The sequence below is a fragment of the Polistes dominula genome, unplaced genomic scaffold (genome assembly GCF_049000335.1).
Source record: "Polistes dominula isolate Pdom_NZ unplaced genomic scaffold, Pdom_raw_medaka contig_482, whole genome shotgun sequence".
NCBI lineage: Eukaryota > Metazoa > Arthropoda > Insecta > Hymenoptera > Vespidae > Polistes > Polistes dominula.
The window spans coordinates 622,282-641,296 of record NW_028301016.1 but is presented as its reverse complement, the minus strand read 5'-3'; the positions used below and the strand labels follow the sequence as shown (position 1 = coordinate 641,296).

Sequence of the window (19,015 nt, the reverse complement as noted above, 5' to 3'; positions counted from 1 at the left end):
TCGGGGAAGGAAAACTAGTTCGTAGTTGTCCCCTGTAAATCCTTGTATTATAGGCCAATTAACTTGGGGAAGGGATTTCGAAAACCGATTTTTTACTATAAAAACCTTTGGAAAGCCAGCATCACCGGTATTTCGCCACAACTAACGATTCATATCTATTCACCGGTATTCAAACATCAGCAATACAATGAAGAACGCATCGGCATCCGACGAAGCAGCCTAATCGCAGAAAGAGGCATCAAAAATCTAGCCAAAGCTCATCAATCTAAAAGCAACGCAATCATCAAGCAGTTCTCCGTCGAGGAGACTTTTTACAAGCAACAACGCAGCAACAATCAATAAAAGTAACGACAATCGATTTACAGATTATTAAGGCATTCTTGCAATAGATAAATACAATAATACCGATCAAGGCTAGGGTACGCGACCAAGGGTAACAAATTTTGCAATAATACCGAAATTTAATGTAAAATAATACAATATATAAAAATTTTACTTATGATTAATTGCTAATAATAACTGATATAAGCTATACATCTTGATTTAATTTAGTAGTCCTGCGAAACCGTTACGGCATAATATGATGATAAAAACTACAATATAAATAATATAACTTCAAAACTAATGTAAACAATATTCGATAAATATAAACTTTAATACCAAAAATAAATTCGTCAAATTATATAGGAACGAATAAATAAATTGTGTGTAATAAAAAAAATTATTAAAATATGTATAACCTGTGAGGCAATATAACTTACAGCTTTAGAGGAATAACAAAATTTTCGATCATTCTACAATACTTGGATTTGTAAACAATTAAACATTGTAGGACAAACTGCGGTCGTATAGTGAAAATACTCTTTAATGTAATTTGCTAAATTTATATCAGTGTTAGTGTTATAACTTGTCGTTTGAACCAGTGCAAAGGTTTAAATTTAGGACAAATCTATTATTAACTGTCATTAATTATTACTATCTTTTACTCGTAAGTACAGTTCGTGAACAAAAAGTGGTACAATGAGTAACATTATATTTTACATCTACAAAATTTGCACTCCATTGCATTTAAAGTTTTCTTGTAATTAAATATTTCTTATTTGTTTTCGGGGAAAAGAATCAATTTAGGCAATGCATGCTTTTATTCGGTCAATAAATTACTCAGCTCGCGCGGTTGCTGTCTAGGCGCTTAAAAAACAGGATATACAGAACAATCATCCTACTGGTAGTCCTTTATAGTAGCGAAACGTGATTACGTTACGGGACAAAAAGAAATATAGGGTTTTCGAAAACGAAGTTCTTCGTAAAATTTCCGGTGCAAAGTACGATAAGGAAACGGGCAAATGGAGAAAACTCCATAAAATAGAAGTATATCGATTGTACAACAAACCGAGCATTATTAACGTTTTAAAATCACGTTAAGATGGGTAAGTCACGTGGCGTACATAGGGAGGATCGAACAGTGCATAAAATACTGATCAGTATACCAAAAGGGAAAAGACCACTAGATAGATCGAGATGTAGTTGGGAAGACAATATTAGAAGGGATCTTAAGGCCGGCGATACATGTAAAATAAAAAAAAAATCGAATTTTTTTTTTTCATAAATAGTTAGTTTACCATCTTAAAAATATGCCTGTAAAGTTTTAGAATGAAATTCGAATTATTTATCGATTAAAAATTCATTTAAGTGCTCCGCCTCAACTCGGCGCTAGACGCGAACGCTAAACTTTGAACGCGTTTTTCTCGAAACGATTTTTTTCAAACTGTGGTGAAGGATAGCTCAAAAAGGTTTCAACCGATTCTTATGAAATTAAGCACACATTTTCTTTATAGTATTAGCTTCTAGTTGAACTTTAAAAATGTCACAAAAATTTTCAAAAATTGTCATTTTGACCCAGAAACCGTTAACAAAAGGGTCAAAAATCAGACTTTTTTGTCTGAGTCGTGCCAATTTACGATTTTTTGACTTTTTAGTTTTTCCTTAGTTCAACTAGAAGATACATGTTTTATTAACATGCTCCGACCCTTTTTTTAATTTTAGATTACTGTAACTAAAGCTAAAAATCACCATGATTGATGCGTTTCGCCGCGAGGGCCTTAGAAGATTAGTTACTACAGCGGCCATTTTGAAAAAAAATCAGATTCTTATATTTTAATATGTAATGAATAAACATGCTGAGTTTCAAAACGATTCATTTATTCCTTCCATTTTAAATAAGCTATTGAAAAACAGTCAAAATTTAGGCGTTTAATGTATCGTGGGCCTTAAAGAAATAAGATACGAAGACCGCGAATGGAAGGATCGCGCTCAGGGGAGGGAACAATGGCGGTATTTGGCACTTGCGGCAATGAACTTTCGAGTTCCTAATGCCAATTAATAATAATAATTTTTTTTTCTTGAGGTTTGTTTACCCGGGCGCTCAATCTCTGGACCATTGTGCCCGGGCCCCTTGCGGGGAAAAACCTATGACCGTAGCGGTCCCGCGGGCAGCTCCGACTCCCTTGCAAAGCGCAGCAGTCTGGCCGCCCCCTGAGCCCACTAAATAATAATAATAAATAAAAAAAATATATAAACGATAAAATTTTAAGTTTGGTATTATATTTAGTTTGTTGGGTGAAGATGAACTTGAAAATGTGGCTAAAGTTTCCAGTATTATTAGATTTTACAATCATGATATATTTATTTTAACAAACTTGAATTATTTTATTCCTAAGCAAATTTCTCTCTGGTATATTCAATATGTTGCCAAAAAATTTACTTACGATATTGCAATCTCATAAATATTAAAAATAAATATATATCAAAAGAGTTGATTTTGGAGCCTATGTGAATTACACAATTTTTATTCTTTTTGATAAATACTATAAGCCATTTAAATATCGAATGTTTTTTTTAATCACACTTTATGTCGTTGCAAAAGATTGTTGCATAATTTCTGTGTCTTTTAGAATAAATTTTAATATCCAGTTTTTTTTTTAGATATTGTTATCATTACATTTCTTTGTTTTTATTTAAATATGATTATGCTATCAATAACCATTAATGTTAGCATTTTATATTTATTTAATACATTGTTGATTTAAAATATCTTATAATACGTTATTTTACTAAATACCTACATAAATATCTAAATAAACTGGACACTTTGTCTGCTTTCTATGTTAAAACGTTCTACTTTTGGAAAACAAAATATTAATCACTTTATCAAAAAAAAAAAAAAAAAAATTAGACGGAATTAATGCAACAATCTAATACACATAAATACATATACATATGCATTTTCGGAAATAAGTTTATAGGAACTATCCTCATGTATTTGACTTCAGTAATATATAGTATAAATTTAGTCCAAAATTTATTGATATATTACATATATAATATATAACTTTTAAGAAAATGTTAATCGTCAGTAGTATCCTTTTTATAAATTAAGACTTGTGCAATTAATATATTTAGACAATAAGAATTGCTTATATATTAAAATTTTGTTTTACAGTCATAGATCATAGTCTGCAATTGCTAACCAAATGGAAGGCGAATTAAAAGCTCCTGCATTTACGAAAAGAAATAGAAAAAGAATGAAATTTCGTAGATGCTGGTATTTAGTGAAAAAAAATATTATAAGATATTTCAAATCAACACCTAGATTGCAAATTATTTTCACTAACGATGAATATGATGAAAATTTTTCAGATGGTAAAGTCTATATTAATTGTACACCGTTTTAGAGAATTTTGGTTTTTAATATATATCATTATTTTTTCAGAATGTCACTGCAGTATATTGCCATCAACATGCTATTTATTACAGATTGAAAGTCATTTTCCGTTTGGTAAATTCAAACAGGAAAATATTCTTATGAGTCTTGTTTTTCCTGAAGAATCTAATTTAAAAATAGAAACCTTTACTTTTATTATAACAGGTACTTGTAATAGCACAAGTTTGTTTTGCCAAGAGATACGTTTTAATTGTAGTCCTAGATTAGAACGTGTGACGTATCTTAAAAATAAATTACAACCTTATTTCATAAAAGATAGTCCTGTGCAAAAATGTGTAATTTTATTGGCCAGAGATTTAAGTATTTTTTATACATTAGAACTCTTACAAGTTATAATGAGCTGGTAATATATTGAATGTTTTAAATTCTTATTTATGGATAGCTAAAAAATTTGTTTGTAGAATAATTGTAACTTTTTTTTTTACGTAGGTTTCCAGAAGGTACGATTCCTATTTGGGGAGGACTAATGGATATGCTCAATGTCTGCCAGTGTTGTTTTAATAAAAATCATTGTACAACTGAAGCGGAGATGGTACTTATGTTTATAAGTAGCCCGGATATGAATGTTTTTTTTGTAACTTTAGATGAAACATGCAATGATAAGATAACTATTAGGGAGGAATTAACAACGTTTAAAAAGAAAGTAGAGTTAAAGTTACATTCGATAGCTTTTATGTACGTTTCTTCGAGACGTATTAAAAATCTCTATATGTTTGAAATACAAACATTCAAAGAAATATTTCCAAATATGACTTTATTTCCAATTTACGGTGAGGCTTCGATTGGAGGAGAAAATTGGTTGGGTTAGTAATATGTCAATAGAAAAAAATAACACTATATTTATACTGAGAAAAATCTTATTTTCAAATGATTATTTCAGAATTATGCAAGACAACAATAAGTGGGTATTCTGTAATGGAAGGTTGCAATACAACTCTCATGATACTAACATATAATTAGATATTTATGAAGTTAAGAATTTGGATTAAATTATAACAAAACATGCATTTAAATGACGAATTCACCGAAAAGGAAAATGTATTTACTTTTATGTTTTATAACCAAGTAATATTATATTTACCAAGATGTAAAAATCATTATGATGATTATATTTTTAATTGACTATATTAATTTTTAATTGTATTCATTTTATATCTTCATATCTTATGTTTAATCATTTGAATTCGTTTAGTAGTTAATGTTTTAGAATGTATTATTTATATCTCAAATAATTTTTTATGATAATGTCAGTTGTTAAATAATCTTGGAAAACTGATTGATTTGTTTACATACGTTATTAGAACTGAGTGTAAAAGAAATTCAATAAATTTATTAATTTATTATTTTAAAGTGATATAAAAATGCTTTCTTTTGAACCCTAAAATCTAAAAAAAAAATTATTATAACTCGAATGAATTTGTTTATTGGAGATTTCAAAGCTACGTAAAAATATGTTATCGATAAACTTTTTAGCTTTTAGCAAATTTCTTTTAACAAAAATTTAAATAAATTTAACAAGCATAAAATCAACAATTCTTTTTTCGACAAATGTAAATAAAAATAATAGTTTAACGTTTAGTATCCTTACTAAAGAAATATTTAATAACTATGACTTTCTTTAACGTAGATTATTAGCATTTCATATTACGATGCTTAGCGTAGTTTCTAATATTATTGTTATTTATTACTATTGTTTGGTACGTGTCAAGAGTTCTATCATTCTATCGGTTTGTATTGATTGCTAGTTTCAAAGTTTGATTTGATCGAGAAACATGATCGTTATAACTTCCATATTGCTACCATTATAACTATTCTAAATAGTTAATATTTTATATCCTAAAGGTTATTCTTATACAATATTTAATAACAAATTTTTGATGAAATTATATATACATGAGAAGAGGTATAACGATCTAATTTTGTTTCATGATCAACTGTTCTGTACCAAATCATTGGTAGACGATAACTTATATTTAGTTATTTTTTCTTATATTCAATTTCATTTAAAGAAAACCATACCATAAGTTTATGGAATCAAATATCATAGAATATGCTAAGCCTTAGGTATAAAGTATCGTCTATTTGAAAGGTTCCACTCAAGGATGAAGAAAATTTATGATTGCCATAAATTCTCAAATCATTTCAATGACCATCGTAACATATTGGTGCAATTAAAAGTATACCAGTGTTGGGTCCTTCGAGTGGTATACAATACTTAAGTGAACATGATACAATGCACATAGGAAGGGTACTATTCAGAAAAGAAATTCCTTATGTTTCCAGAAACCCCCACTACCATCCTTCCCAATAAACATAAACTTTCCCATCGGGTCACTCTGGTGGGTCGACCCTCCTACTATTGGTTAATAAGTTACATTCAGCTCCTTCCCTCTCCAAAGGGGTGTAACTAATTCAGATATAAAAACATGTGAAATCAAGTAAGATTGTTTTGTTCTGTTCTGTTCTGTTCGTAATACATACTCTCTTTGTCCATTATACATTTTTGTGTTATACATTTTACACATCATACATCTATACAGTCCACATTAAACAATTGTAACATAGTCGCCAAAGACTTAAGTTAATAAATCATTGTTGACTGAAGAAGTGCCTTTAGTATACTAAAAAACCACTCACACTGTATTAGTTTACCGTCGTGAGACTTTCCGTGCAACTCGCGTATAATTGCATTTTAAAAACGGTACGATAGTTTGAAACGGATTCACGTCAGCATAACATATAGTGCGCGCGAACATCAACTCAATTTGAGACGTATATATATATACGTCTAATATAACATTATATAAAAAGTTTCAATTTAAAAATTATACATTTTTAAATTTAACATCAACTATTTTGCAAAATCTTACGATTTTATTCAATATAATATAATTAAATAAAACGCAGTATTAAATTTATTTTCTTATTTATGTGCTTAGAATACACTGACATCATTTGATCGAAAAAATCTCAGACACCTTTTATTAACATTTCTTTTGAGAAAATGTTAATCACAAATTAATTAATCAAAAAAAACTTTATAAAAATTTACGAAGCTAGACCAAGTTTTCAAATGTTGTTCGCTAGCCTATGATTACAAGGTATACTGCACGCATCATCTCAGCAGAAAGGCAAATGGGGGTACAGTGATTATTATTAAATTTATTATTAAAAAAGAATTTATTATTATAAATTGTTATAAATTAAATATTAATAATAATTAATTAATTATATTTAATTTATAAATAATTTATAATTATATATAAATAATAAATTATTTATTATTACAAAAATAAAATTATTATTATTATTAAAACATTATGAACTTGCACCCTACAAACAAGATCATCTAATCAAGAATGAAGTGTTATGATAAACAATAGATAGATTTGATTACACGTATGATCACGATTACCCCAAATATGTTATAAAAATAGTGTTTAAAAAACGGAAGCTAGACAGAACCTGGAAAAATAGCAAATTACTTGAGGACAAGCATAAACTAAGCAAAGCTATCAGAGTATTAATATAAACTCTATAAGATTTTAAGAATAAAGATCTCCAAAAATATTTGATGAATTTGACTCTCATAGCAGACTCTAACTATTCGTTTTGGAAAGCAATAAGCACTTGCCCAACTCAAGACATTTCACCATTTCACCAACCACTAGATAGATGGGTCAGAAAACCAATAGATAAAGTAAATCTCTTCGCCTTACACCTGGCAGATATATTTAAACCATCTCTCTCAACTTCACTCATCGAAGAAGAAGAAATCAGGAATTCCTTGAGCGTACAATTTCAAATGTCTCAATAAATTAAATTTTTTACTATGATGAAGGTCAAATTAACAACCCCTTCAAACATAAATTCAAAAAAGGGTCAGGAACATGATATAATTAACGGAAAAATAATCAAAGAACTGCCAAAGAAAGAAATCGTGTTAATTACTTCAATATTCAACACCATTTTACATTTAGGTTATCATCCATTTTGGAAACACTAATCCACAATCGAGCAAATTCATCAGGTAATTCATAATATATCACAAGATTTTAAGTAACATACTGTTCAGCAGTATTCCTGGACATTAGACAAGCTTTCGATAAAGAAAGTATGGCACACTGAACTACTGTATAAACTTAAAAAGACGCTGACATATTCTTTTTACATGATTCTTAAATCTTATCTTACCTACAAAAAATTCACAGTCAAGTACCTGAATCAGTTCACCGCAGCCTTTCCTATCTTATTCGGTGTCTCACAAAGCAGTGTACTGGGCCATTGCTATACGCAATTTACATAGCAGATTTACCCACATCAGAGGACATAACTAAGACAGATGACACAACTGTGTTAGCATTAGGCAGCGATCTTCAAAGTGCAACTGAAATCCTCCAATTTCATTTGCACGTACTAGGAAGATAGTGCCAAAAGTGATGTATTAACCCTTAATATTCCGACTTTTAATTGTGGTTATCGACCAACAACTACAACTCATTCTCACAAAATTAATTCTTATAAAACCAATTTATTTTTCTTCTCGACGTAATTGAAAAATAAGTGATACACAATAAAACAGATTCAGATCTAATTGTCTTTACTAATCGCTTGTAAATGACTGAGAGGTATTATTTTTGATTCATAATAATTACCAATAACGATCCAACAATATATTTGAAGTAGAGCGTTGCATATCGGTGGTGTCTGAGAGGCACATTTGAAGCGTTAAGGGTTAATATTAATGAAAATAAATCGGTACATATAACCTTCATTTTGCGTGAGCATAAATGTCATCCTGTGCCTATAAATGGAGCATAAATTTAGTTTTTTCCACGTTTATTTGTAGCTCCTGATTTTTTGTATTATCTATTAATATTTTCGCTTTATTAATTACCGACTCTTCATTGTCCCCTAACAAAGCAATATCGTCCGCGTATGTCAACAGTTACGTTGTTCCGTTCAACTGCAGACCATCTTCACTTTTCTGCAGTTCTTTGACATCTAATTCCAATACTAAATTGAATAAAAGAGGTGACAATGCGTCCCCCTGTTTTAACCCGCTATGCATACTAAAAGTTTCTGACATTTGATTACCTATTCTCACTTTATCCCTAGTTTCCTTTAAACAAACTTGAACCAGGTTGACCAGTTTTTTGGTATCCCCTGTAGTATTAAGATTTGGAGTATTTTATCCCCGTTTTACGGAATCGTACGCTTTTTGGAAATTGAAAAATTTTCTACAATAAAAGAAGAAATTACAAATTTCAGTGAACCCTACATTTGTTTGGCAGATCATCCAAACGTTCTAGTTAATAATTATCTTGAAAACTAAAATTTAGAATGTAGACTAAAAAAGTTCTATCCTTGTGATCAGGGAATAAGATTTTGCTAAATAGTAATATGATCATACTATAACAGATACTATATATACGTGTACATTTATCATTGTATAACTTTCTTTTTTTATAACCCATGTCAAAGTATCATGTCAGCAAGAAATACTTATAATTCTCTCTGAGAATTAATTTCATATTCCTCTATTGATTAAAAAAAAAATTTCTTATTTAACATTCTGCAATACAAACATCACCAATCGATGACATATATGCATTGTATTCTTGTTTTTTAAATGCTTTCAGTCGTACCCTTATACTTCTGAGTATATTCTCATTTAGTTTTCGGTGGTGATCAAACTTTCGTTATTATATGTACTCTACTTTGAGAGTTGAGAATCTTTTTTCGGCATCTTGAAATCTACAAACAATAGAATATATAACTTGCTTAATAATAATATTTTATAATTAGTTTATTTAATAGAATTTATATATACACTAGAACTTATATATATATACATAATATATAGATGAAATTATATATATATATATATATAATTTTTTAATATTTTATGAAAGGATATACTACTCTAATAAATATTTAAAAAGACAAATAAAAACCAGGTTTCAGTTACGACGCATTGTTTACTTAGATTTCTGTCTTACTCTATCTAAAACGGAACACGTTGATAATTTCTCAAAGATTTAGGTTATTCATATGAATATCATAATAAATATACTATAAAAATGAAAATAAATTATGGTACATACTTGTAGTGAGTATAAATGTAATTCATCAATTACACGATTTTTCCACGTGGGATGCTCACCAATTCCCACTATATACCACTGAGCATGTCGCAACGTTTTCGCTCTCTTTCAGAAAAGAAAGAGCATGCGCACCTGAGTCATGAGTGAAGAGACTAGAAAATATTCCCTCTTTCATAAGAAAATAAGCACAAAAAGAAAACCGAGAATAGGTAATGCCATGTATAATATGAATCGTTTTTTTTTACTCACATATGAATTTTATCTTTCGTCTCTTTTCCTGTCCGACTTCTGTCACATGGTAACCGTAGAAACCATGTCCCGACCTTGAATTTTTACTCCAATACGTGTAGAGAATTTTCACTTCAAAAAAATAGAATCCGTATAATATTTTCAAAAATTATGATATTCATGTGGATGTCACTATATTAAACATTCCGTTTAAATTGATACGTTCCACTGAAACCTATATAGTTTCGCACAGTGCTTAAAAGGTTAAGAAATGATCCATATATCATTTTCTATTAGTAATATGTGTGTGTGTGTGTGTGTGTGTGTGTGTGTGTGTGTGTGTGTGTGTGTGTGTGTGTGGATAAGAATGCAGAGTTTAAAATACTGAACTTATGATGTCAGTGTAAACCTAGAAAATTTGAAAATATGGTATTGACACTATTATATAAAAATATAAAAAAATTATAATAACGAAATACAAGGACACGATAGACTTACTACATATATACCATTGAGGCATCATAACTTGACCATGAATTGTAAATTTAACTCTTTTAAATACACTTAAAACAGAATGTCACATTAATATCCAATATATTTTTAATTTTATTGAAACGCAAACTCATAAATATCTCAATTTAGGTATAAATTTATATAGGACACTTTTAAAATAAACAGCACAAATATTTCGTTTCTGGAACGTGATGAACCTTCGTTTAGATAAGACCATAAACTAAGAAAACCACATATTTTCTATTTCTACTTGTACGTTTATAATTGGTAGTTTATAAATTGCTTTCGTTCACTTCAGATTCGATTCTAACGACACGAATATAAACAGAATGTGTTATTATAAGTCACTTCTCTCAATTGACATAATCAGTTTATGTTTATTCTTGGAACACGTATCAACATAGTTACAAAGGTAAGCGAATTATCATTGTTCGTACGTTATGAAATTATTTCGTTAGATAAACGCGATGAAAGTTATTGAAAAATACTGATTTATTACAAATTAACTCACAAGCAGCAATTTATTGTAGATACTTTACTTTTCAGACCATAAGAGCCTATTTATGACAGACAGTTTTTAATTATCTTCTGAAAGATTGGATTTTTATAAGCATTTAATATATCGAACGTCTAATCTTAATTTAATCTGTGAATTTTTCATGTACTATGTAGATCTATTTGAACAAATTTTCAAATTAATTATCCTACAATATATAAATTTTTATAAAACTACATTTTGTACGACAAAACACTGCGCTCACAAGGACGAACTAACTTATGGTCTAATTTTCATAACTTCTATTTCTGTCTGTGTTATGACTCGCCGTTGATACTGGTACGATTATTCAAATTTAAAGAAAATCTTTTATTATTGCATAACAGTTTTCAATATTATTTTCTCGTGTGTTTACAAATATCCATATTTAGAAGCAAAGGATTTGTAGCTTTACAAGAAACCACAGTCTCAAATATTGAAAACATAAAAGTGTCTATATATGATTCATACTCCTTTCAAAAATATTTTTTGGAGATTATTGTTGACTATATACATTTCTATTGACCTAATTTTAATTAGTTGATGAACAAATATTTTACTCTATTTAATTGAATATTATGGCAAAAATGATTAAAGATTTAAATTACTGTATATTGCGAAATATTTTTAAATATTTCAATGCTACGCAGTTGGATGTTCTGTCTAAGGTTTGCAGGTACAATTATATTCAGAATTTATAATATACTGATGAATATTTCGTATCAGAATATGGTAATAATAATTTATATGTAAGCTTAAGACCAAATCGTTCTTTATTTTCATTGTTGTAAGCTTTTATAGTGTTGTAACATCTATAGTATTTATGTATTTGTATGTATATGGTATGAGCTATACAAGAGTAAGAAACTTTTCGAGTTGGGCAACTATGAATGATATTAGATTCAAAAGGCAAAAAACAAACTATGACAATTTTCGAAATATGCGTAAGAGTGGGATAAAATAATAATATGAAGAAAGAAATGATAATTGAGGAAAGCAAGATTTGAATGCTTGGAAAGAGAATAAAAAAGTGTAACCCTTTTGTATACGTGTGTCGAAGTGTCGTAAATTATGCATTGTTATGAAATAAGATTTGGGGTAAAAGTTTGGAACATTAGTTCATTATTTATGTTTTTATATGTTGCTTTGTTTATTGGAAATTTTGTCTTTAAAAATTACTAAATATGGGATTATAAATTGTTGGTATTTGTACGAAATATTTTAGAATCATGATAATGTTTAGTTTTTAGTATTACATTTCTAATATTAATAATATAGAAATAGATAAAATTCATTGTATATTATGGAAATTGTAATACGATAAATATATTTAATTGTTTGAATATTACGGGTTATTATGAAAATTCAGTTGAAAAATGTTGAAAAGCACGATAACACTATATTATTAGAAAATATATCGTACGTGTAGTTATTTTCAACTTCTCAGTCTGATGGTCTGGCATTTTTAACACGTTCGTCGTTCAACCTTTTTGTCAAAACGTATTTAGTTATTGGGCATCACCCAAATGTAGGTGACGGAGCAACGAACGTGTTAAAGATCAAGCAGAAAAAGTGCAATCGCCTTGCTTTTAACACTTAAACTGTTAAAGGACGAGAACAATATATATGTATTGAAATTTTATTTTATTATTATAGATATTGGTTCAAAGCTGCAAAAGATGAAATATCATCAAGAGGTCCTGTATGCATTACAACATTCATAACAGAAAATGATACCATGGAGGACTGTCATAATAGAGTTTGTGAAGCCTTGAGTAACTTACGAGTTAAGCCTTTTTTAAGATTTCAAGTCATTGAACATTATTTTAATACTCATTATACAAATGGCAAGTTTTATATTATACGTATATATATATTATTTTATAGATTATTAGTATTTAAAGTAATATTTGATATTTTTAAGGATGCTCTTGCAGTTATTTGCCAATTAGTTGTTATTCATTATATTTGAAAAATTGTTATGTAAGAATCAATAGCAATAGAGTTATTAACATGATTATACCTGAAGTACCTTCCTTACAAATTACTACTCGTACTTTTGTTACGTTACCTTGGGCTGCAGGTTTATTTTGCATAGAACAAGATTTTAACAGTGAGTTAAATTTTTTCAATGCTGGAGATATGAAAGAAGACTTTGTAAATTTTCTCACTACAGACAATACTAGCAAAAAATCTATGATTCTTTTATCTGAGCTCTCTAGTAGCAACACAGTACAATCATTTTTAGAGCATTTTTTATCATGGTGAAATATTTATTTTTTTATTTAATATAATTTTCCAAAAATTATTTATTTCTATTTGAAAATATTAATATTTTGTCTTCTTTCGTAGGTTTCCTAACATTGGAATGAATGTTTGGGGTGGATTATTAGATGAAATAAAAATCTGTAGTTTTAATAATAAATTAAGTTTATGTTGTGCTGGAACGAATTTTATATGTATATTTATAAGTGGTACTGACATGGAAACCTGGTTTTTAACTTTTGATGAAGATTGTAATAACAAGGAAAAGATTGAAGCAAAATTTGCAGACTTAAAAAAAAATAGAATATTAAAAAATCATTCGATGGGTTTCATGTACGTTACTTATCGTCGTGCTTCACATTTCTTTCTAAAAGAATTATCTATATTCAATCAAATGTTTCCGAGAACGCCTCTCTTTTATATTCTCGGTTCTGCAGCATTTGGAGAAGATTTAAGGAGTTAGTATTATGTCAATAGAAAAACTAAATATTTTATCCTAATTATTAGTTATTCGGTCGTATATGTCACAAATTTACAAAAATATTTGTGCACAGTCGAGTGCACAAATTTGTTATTTATTTATAATTAAATTTATGAACATTTTTTTTAGCAACGTTTGGAATATTGAAAGATAGTCAGAAAAAGATCCAACGTATGGAAACTAAGCTCATGATAATTACATATAATTAGTACATTATTTAATAATACAAACATTTGAGTGGTACAGTAAATATGTAAATGAAGACAAGTATTTATCTATGTATATGTATGTAAGTAAATACATAGAAAGATATAAAGTAAGATAAAAGATAACGACATCATATTTGTATTATTTTAATACGGATACAATTGTATCATTGCATTTATCGTATGGATATTAAATTTCTATTATTAAAATTAATTAAAAAGTAAACTTTCCAAAATATATATCTCATCTTATTTTAAATTCGTTTTTTTTCAAACGATCTCAAATGTAAGATATTTAAAAGAAATGATTATAGAAATTTTATGCAAATAAATTAAATATTAAAGTAAACGTTATTACATTTGATTTTTGAGTTTTTATTAAACCGATTTAATGTATTTATTTTATTTATGAATAGAGAGGGACTTTAAAGCGATAATAGTGATGGTCAATAACTCAATTTTGGAGAATATATTTTTTTATGTTGTAAAATAAAAAATTTTTTTTATAATTTCGAAAATATTTTTTATACAATTGCTTTCAACGAAAGCTATTTATGTGGATTAAAAATAAGTGTTTTGTCAAATTTCGGAAAAGGTTAAAAAATTTATTGCAACGAACAATTTCTGAACTTGATAATCAGTTTTATTGCAGATGAATTATAAAAATATCAAAGGGATAAATTTCTCTACGGAAAGGATTGCATGTAAGCAAATTCCTCCAACATGGAGTCCTCCGATAATTATAATAAGCAAGTGATGAGGAAGATAAAGATTAAATTAAAATAATGAATAAAATATGTGATTGAGCCAATAGAAAATATAATATTTTATTAGCTCGTCAGGGAAAAGCCTTGCGGCATAAAAACCGTGGTTGTTAATTCAAGTACAGTAATGAATGGCGTCCAATCTTTGGTTGGAGGCGTGTCTCACCTTTCGCACGCCTTGCTGCCTTCGCGGCATTATTATGCCGAATGGTGTCTAATCGAACTTCTTCGTTTATTTCGTCGGTTTGTATATAGAAGTATAAAAGATTACTTATACTTCGTTTACTTGGTAGATTCTTAGTAGCTTAAGAATGTTTTGTAGGTACAAGTAACCCTCCTACAACACGGTAGATAGGTTCCTAGGAAATGCCGTGTTTTGTGAAACCGTATTGTATGAGACCTAGAGCCGTGAGTCAAAAACTTTTATTTTCAGGCCATGGAGATGAAAAGAAATACTTTCCACAACAATGTACCTTTAAGACGGCAAGCTGCGCAGCGGCTGTAAAAGAGCAATGTTGTACAAAAGTTTTTTGAAAGAAAACCGTGTTATAAGATGAAGTGTTATAGGAGGGTTCCCGCAATTTATGAACCGCGTTATAAGATGCCGTGTTGTAGGAGGGCTGCTGTATACCGAAAATGATAAGAATGATTTGAAAAAATTATAGATTATTTTGACAAGTTTCCTGAAGCTCCTAAAAATATTAGGGATTATTTTATAAGGCCGTTTAACAGTTATTATAAATTTACACGTAATTAAATGGAAAACGTGCTATCAGACCGAGTTAAGTAAAAAAATAATAATGAAAAAATGATTCGAAAAATCCGTGAAATTATAAACTAGTAGATTATATATCTAAAAAGCATATAAGCAATTAATATTTATTATTATTATTATTATTATTATTATTATTATTATTATTATTATTATTATTATTATTATTATTATTATTAACTGGCATTAGGAACTCGAAAGTTCATTGCCGCAAATACCAAATCCCGCCATTGTTCTCGTTTCTGAGCGCGATCCTTCCATTCGCGGTCTTCGTATCCTATTTCTTTCAGGTCCCTTCTAATATTATCCTCCCATCTGCGTCTCGGTCTACCTAGTGGTCTTTTCCCGTTTGGTATACCGACCAATATTTTGTGCGCCGCTCGATCCTCCCCCATGCGCGCTACGTGACCAGCCCATCTTAATCGGCGTGATTTTACGACGTTGATAATGTCCGGTTTGTTGTACAATCAATGTACTTCAACGTTATGGAGTTTTCTCCATTCGCCCGTTTCCTCATCGCGTTTTGCACCGAAGATTTTACGAAGAACTTTGTTTTCGAAAACCCTAAATTTCTTTTTGTCCCGTAACGTAAGCACGTTTCGCTACTATAAAGGACTACCAGTAGGATGATTGTTCTGTATATCCTGATTTTTAATCGCCTAGACAGCAACCGCGAGCTGAGTAATTTGTTAACCGAATAAAAACATGAATTTCCTAGATTGATTAAGCAATTAATATTTACTGGTTTTAATATTAATTACAGAGAAAAAGCATAAAAATGAGCGATATTTACGATATTATTGAATGCAGAGTGTGATTCACAGAGAAAACATGGAACTTAGCAAACAACTAATTAAATATAACTATAGCAAATTAAAAGTTTGTTATAAACTATGTTATCGTCTAAATGAAGAAAATTATAATTACTAACAAATGTTGCGTAATTTTTTTACTTGTATGAGTGACTTACACGTTGATTTACACTTTTTAATTCAAAAAACAAAACGTATATGATGGTTTGGAAGCAATCAAATATTTTCATTAGCTACTCGTTTTTCAGAAACGTGCTTTAAGTACAGTGTTAGGGCTTTTGTGGTTTAAACGTTGCTGACGTTTAAGCGTTAAATGTTTTAAATGTCGCCGGAATTTAAACTCATGGATATTCAGAGGGGTCCAGCCGAGTGTGCGTTTTTTGTTAGCGGACCCAGCAGGGCGTGAAAAATAGCCAGGCACGAACAATAACACTTCGATATTCTTTAAATGACTTATAAAGGGACCGTTGGTGATTTATTCGTCTGATTTTTTTCAAACTTTGCACACTTGAAGTAGTCCATAAGAATATTCATTGTAGTTTTAAATATAGCGTATAAATTTAATTGTTGTAATTAAATGTAATTGAAGAAATGGGGGTAGAAATATTGCATAAATTCTTATTTCTTTAGCTTTAGTAATGTAGTAATGTATGATTATCAGCGCTGTCTGTGTTTCTAATTTACTATTTATTTTATTTACTTTTATAAAGTAATAGTTTCTACAATTACCCTTTCTCCAAGGTTATACTGGTCCTTTTTGGTGGGAGAAGATCTATAAGTAGCAGGTAAAGATCGCTAAAATTCAGTTAATCCATGTTCAGTAAATTCAGTAAGTTAATCCACACTCAATTAATCCAATACAGTTTATTCAGATTTAAGTAAATGCATTCAGATTCAGTTAATTCAGTTCAGTTTAGTCAGTTGATTCAATTGTTGTAAACAAATTCAGCCAGTTAGTATAAATTAGAAGTTACAACTAGTAAGAAACAAAGAGATAAGCAGAACAATGACCGATCAATACACTGATCTGCTCTATAAAAAATATTAAAATATAACTTAAATCAATTACAATTGAAACGTGTTTGTTCTGGATCAACTCCTTTCACCCTTACAACTTTGAAGTTAGAAGGGATTCTCTTTCCTTACCAAGTAGAGTGAAAAAGTGTATGTACGAGAACGTTCACAATACGGAGGTGAGAATCAGTCTACGATCATACGACGGCACGGACGCATATATTCGTTTATCAATTGCTTCAACCTCTCTTACACTTAAGATTCTTTTCTTTTTTTCTTTTATTCAATCAACATAATTCACATTAGCAGAAAAAGTATTCCACCCTAAAAAATCGCAAACTGTTAGGCGCGTGTAGTCCACATGGATTGTTTCCCTAGGAAGTATTCAGCAATTTGAAAGGTTAAATCGATTTATTTAGACAGATTTTCGAACTGATAGAATTTAACAATATTCAACCGTTTTATTAACGTTTTAACAAGCGGCATGATTGCGCTTTTCGGTTACAGATCTAATGTAAAAGTGCAAGTGCATCAGACTGGTAGTCTAAAGTAACTGCATGTTCGATGTATTTTCTAATAATAAGCTAAAGTGCTTTCGCGTTGCTCGGCACTTTTCAATCGGATTTTCGACTCCCACTCAAACGATTAAATTTGTTTATTATTGACATAAGCTTTATATGACACACTACTCTTGTAGGTTGGAACTACTCTTGTTTTTAATTTGAATAACTCCTGTATACATTTTTGCTTTAACTTAGTATTGGGATTGGTATGATAGTTGGAATTTAAAGAACATCTTTCCTTATTCCAAAACAAAGTTTAACATTTTTTTATAAGTATAAATATTCGGGTAATCAAAAATTTGTATATTGTTACATTTTAAGTTTTATTTTTATTAAAAAATTTATACACAGTATAGTATATTAGAAGTTAATAATTGTTGATAATCTTTTTACATGATTAATAATGTTTGATAAATAATACGTTTTACATGATATGAAGTTTAATTTTAAATTTTCTTTATTATTAGGAAATCTAAAAGTGTAGAGAATTTTGTGAATTTATTTTCTTTGGAATACGAGACAAAGATTGTTTATAAATAAGATAGTTTAAACGGATAGTATAACGTTCTTATAACATCGTTGTATTTTGATATTTGATATACACGCAAAAGTATTATCATTGGATGACTGTTTCTAATATTTAACACTGTGATTTGGAAAGCTTTTTTAATTTAGTGAGATATTTCTTCTTTATTAAGACAAAGTCCAAGTAATGGTCTGACTGATAAATATTTAAAGTTTAAAGGTAAACTATTTAAAATTTAATATTTTTGATACTATAGAAACAAATAAAATTAAGGTCAAAAATAACATATTTAAAATATAATACGAAATCTAATAAATTTAAGATATTTGTTTAAAAACTTTGTAGATTTTATTGGAAAGTGAGTTTGAGAAATATGAAATGACTATTTAAAAATCAATAAGAAAAATTTATATAAAAACGATATTCACGTAAATGAAATATTATTCTG

The 19,015-nt window shown here is 29.0% G+C and overlaps 3 protein-coding genes and 1 long non-coding RNA gene across 6 annotated transcripts in view; 2 read left to right on the top strand and 2 right to left on the bottom strand.

Moving 5' to 3' along the window:
• The window catches only part of LOC107064422 (dipeptidase 1), a 363,750-nt gene that overhangs the window by 58,332 nt on the left and 286,403 nt on the right, over positions 1-19,015 (bottom strand). The window lies entirely within an intron of this gene.
• On the top strand, positions 677-4,860 carry LOC149031999 (uncharacterized). The gene is made up of 5 exons (XM_089174175.1): positions 677-988; positions 3,500-3,699; positions 3,770-4,124; positions 4,211-4,584; positions 4,662-4,860. The coding sequence occupies exons 2-5, from the start codon at positions 3,531-3,533 to the stop codon at positions 4,739-4,741; spliced, it is 978 nt and encodes a 325-aa protein (XP_089030301.1). The 5' UTR covers positions 677-988; positions 3,500-3,530; the 3' UTR covers positions 4,742-4,860.
• On the bottom strand, positions 7,154-10,948 carry LOC149031998 (uncharacterized). Of its 2 annotated transcripts, XR_016177125.1 has the most exons (6): positions 10,615-10,948; positions 10,138-10,525; positions 9,889-10,040; positions 8,679-9,538; positions 8,437-8,585; positions 7,154-8,114 (listed from the first exon to the last, which is right to left on the bottom strand). It is a non-coding gene; the product is annotated as an uncharacterized LOC149031998 (long non-coding RNA). The 2 variants fall into 2 exon arrangements; XR_016177124.1 differs by having other exon boundaries at positions 7,154-8,585.
• On the top strand, positions 10,949-14,267 carry LOC149031997 (uncharacterized). The gene is made up of 7 exons (XM_089174168.1): positions 10,949-11,041; positions 11,176-11,464; positions 11,557-11,840; positions 12,821-13,011; positions 13,089-13,428; positions 13,517-13,887; positions 14,040-14,267. Exons 3-7 carry the CDS (start codon positions 11,743-11,745, stop codon positions 14,117-14,119), a joined length of 1,080 nt encoding a protein of 359 aa, XP_089030294.1. The 5' UTR covers positions 10,949-11,041; positions 11,176-11,464; positions 11,557-11,742; the 3' UTR covers positions 14,120-14,267.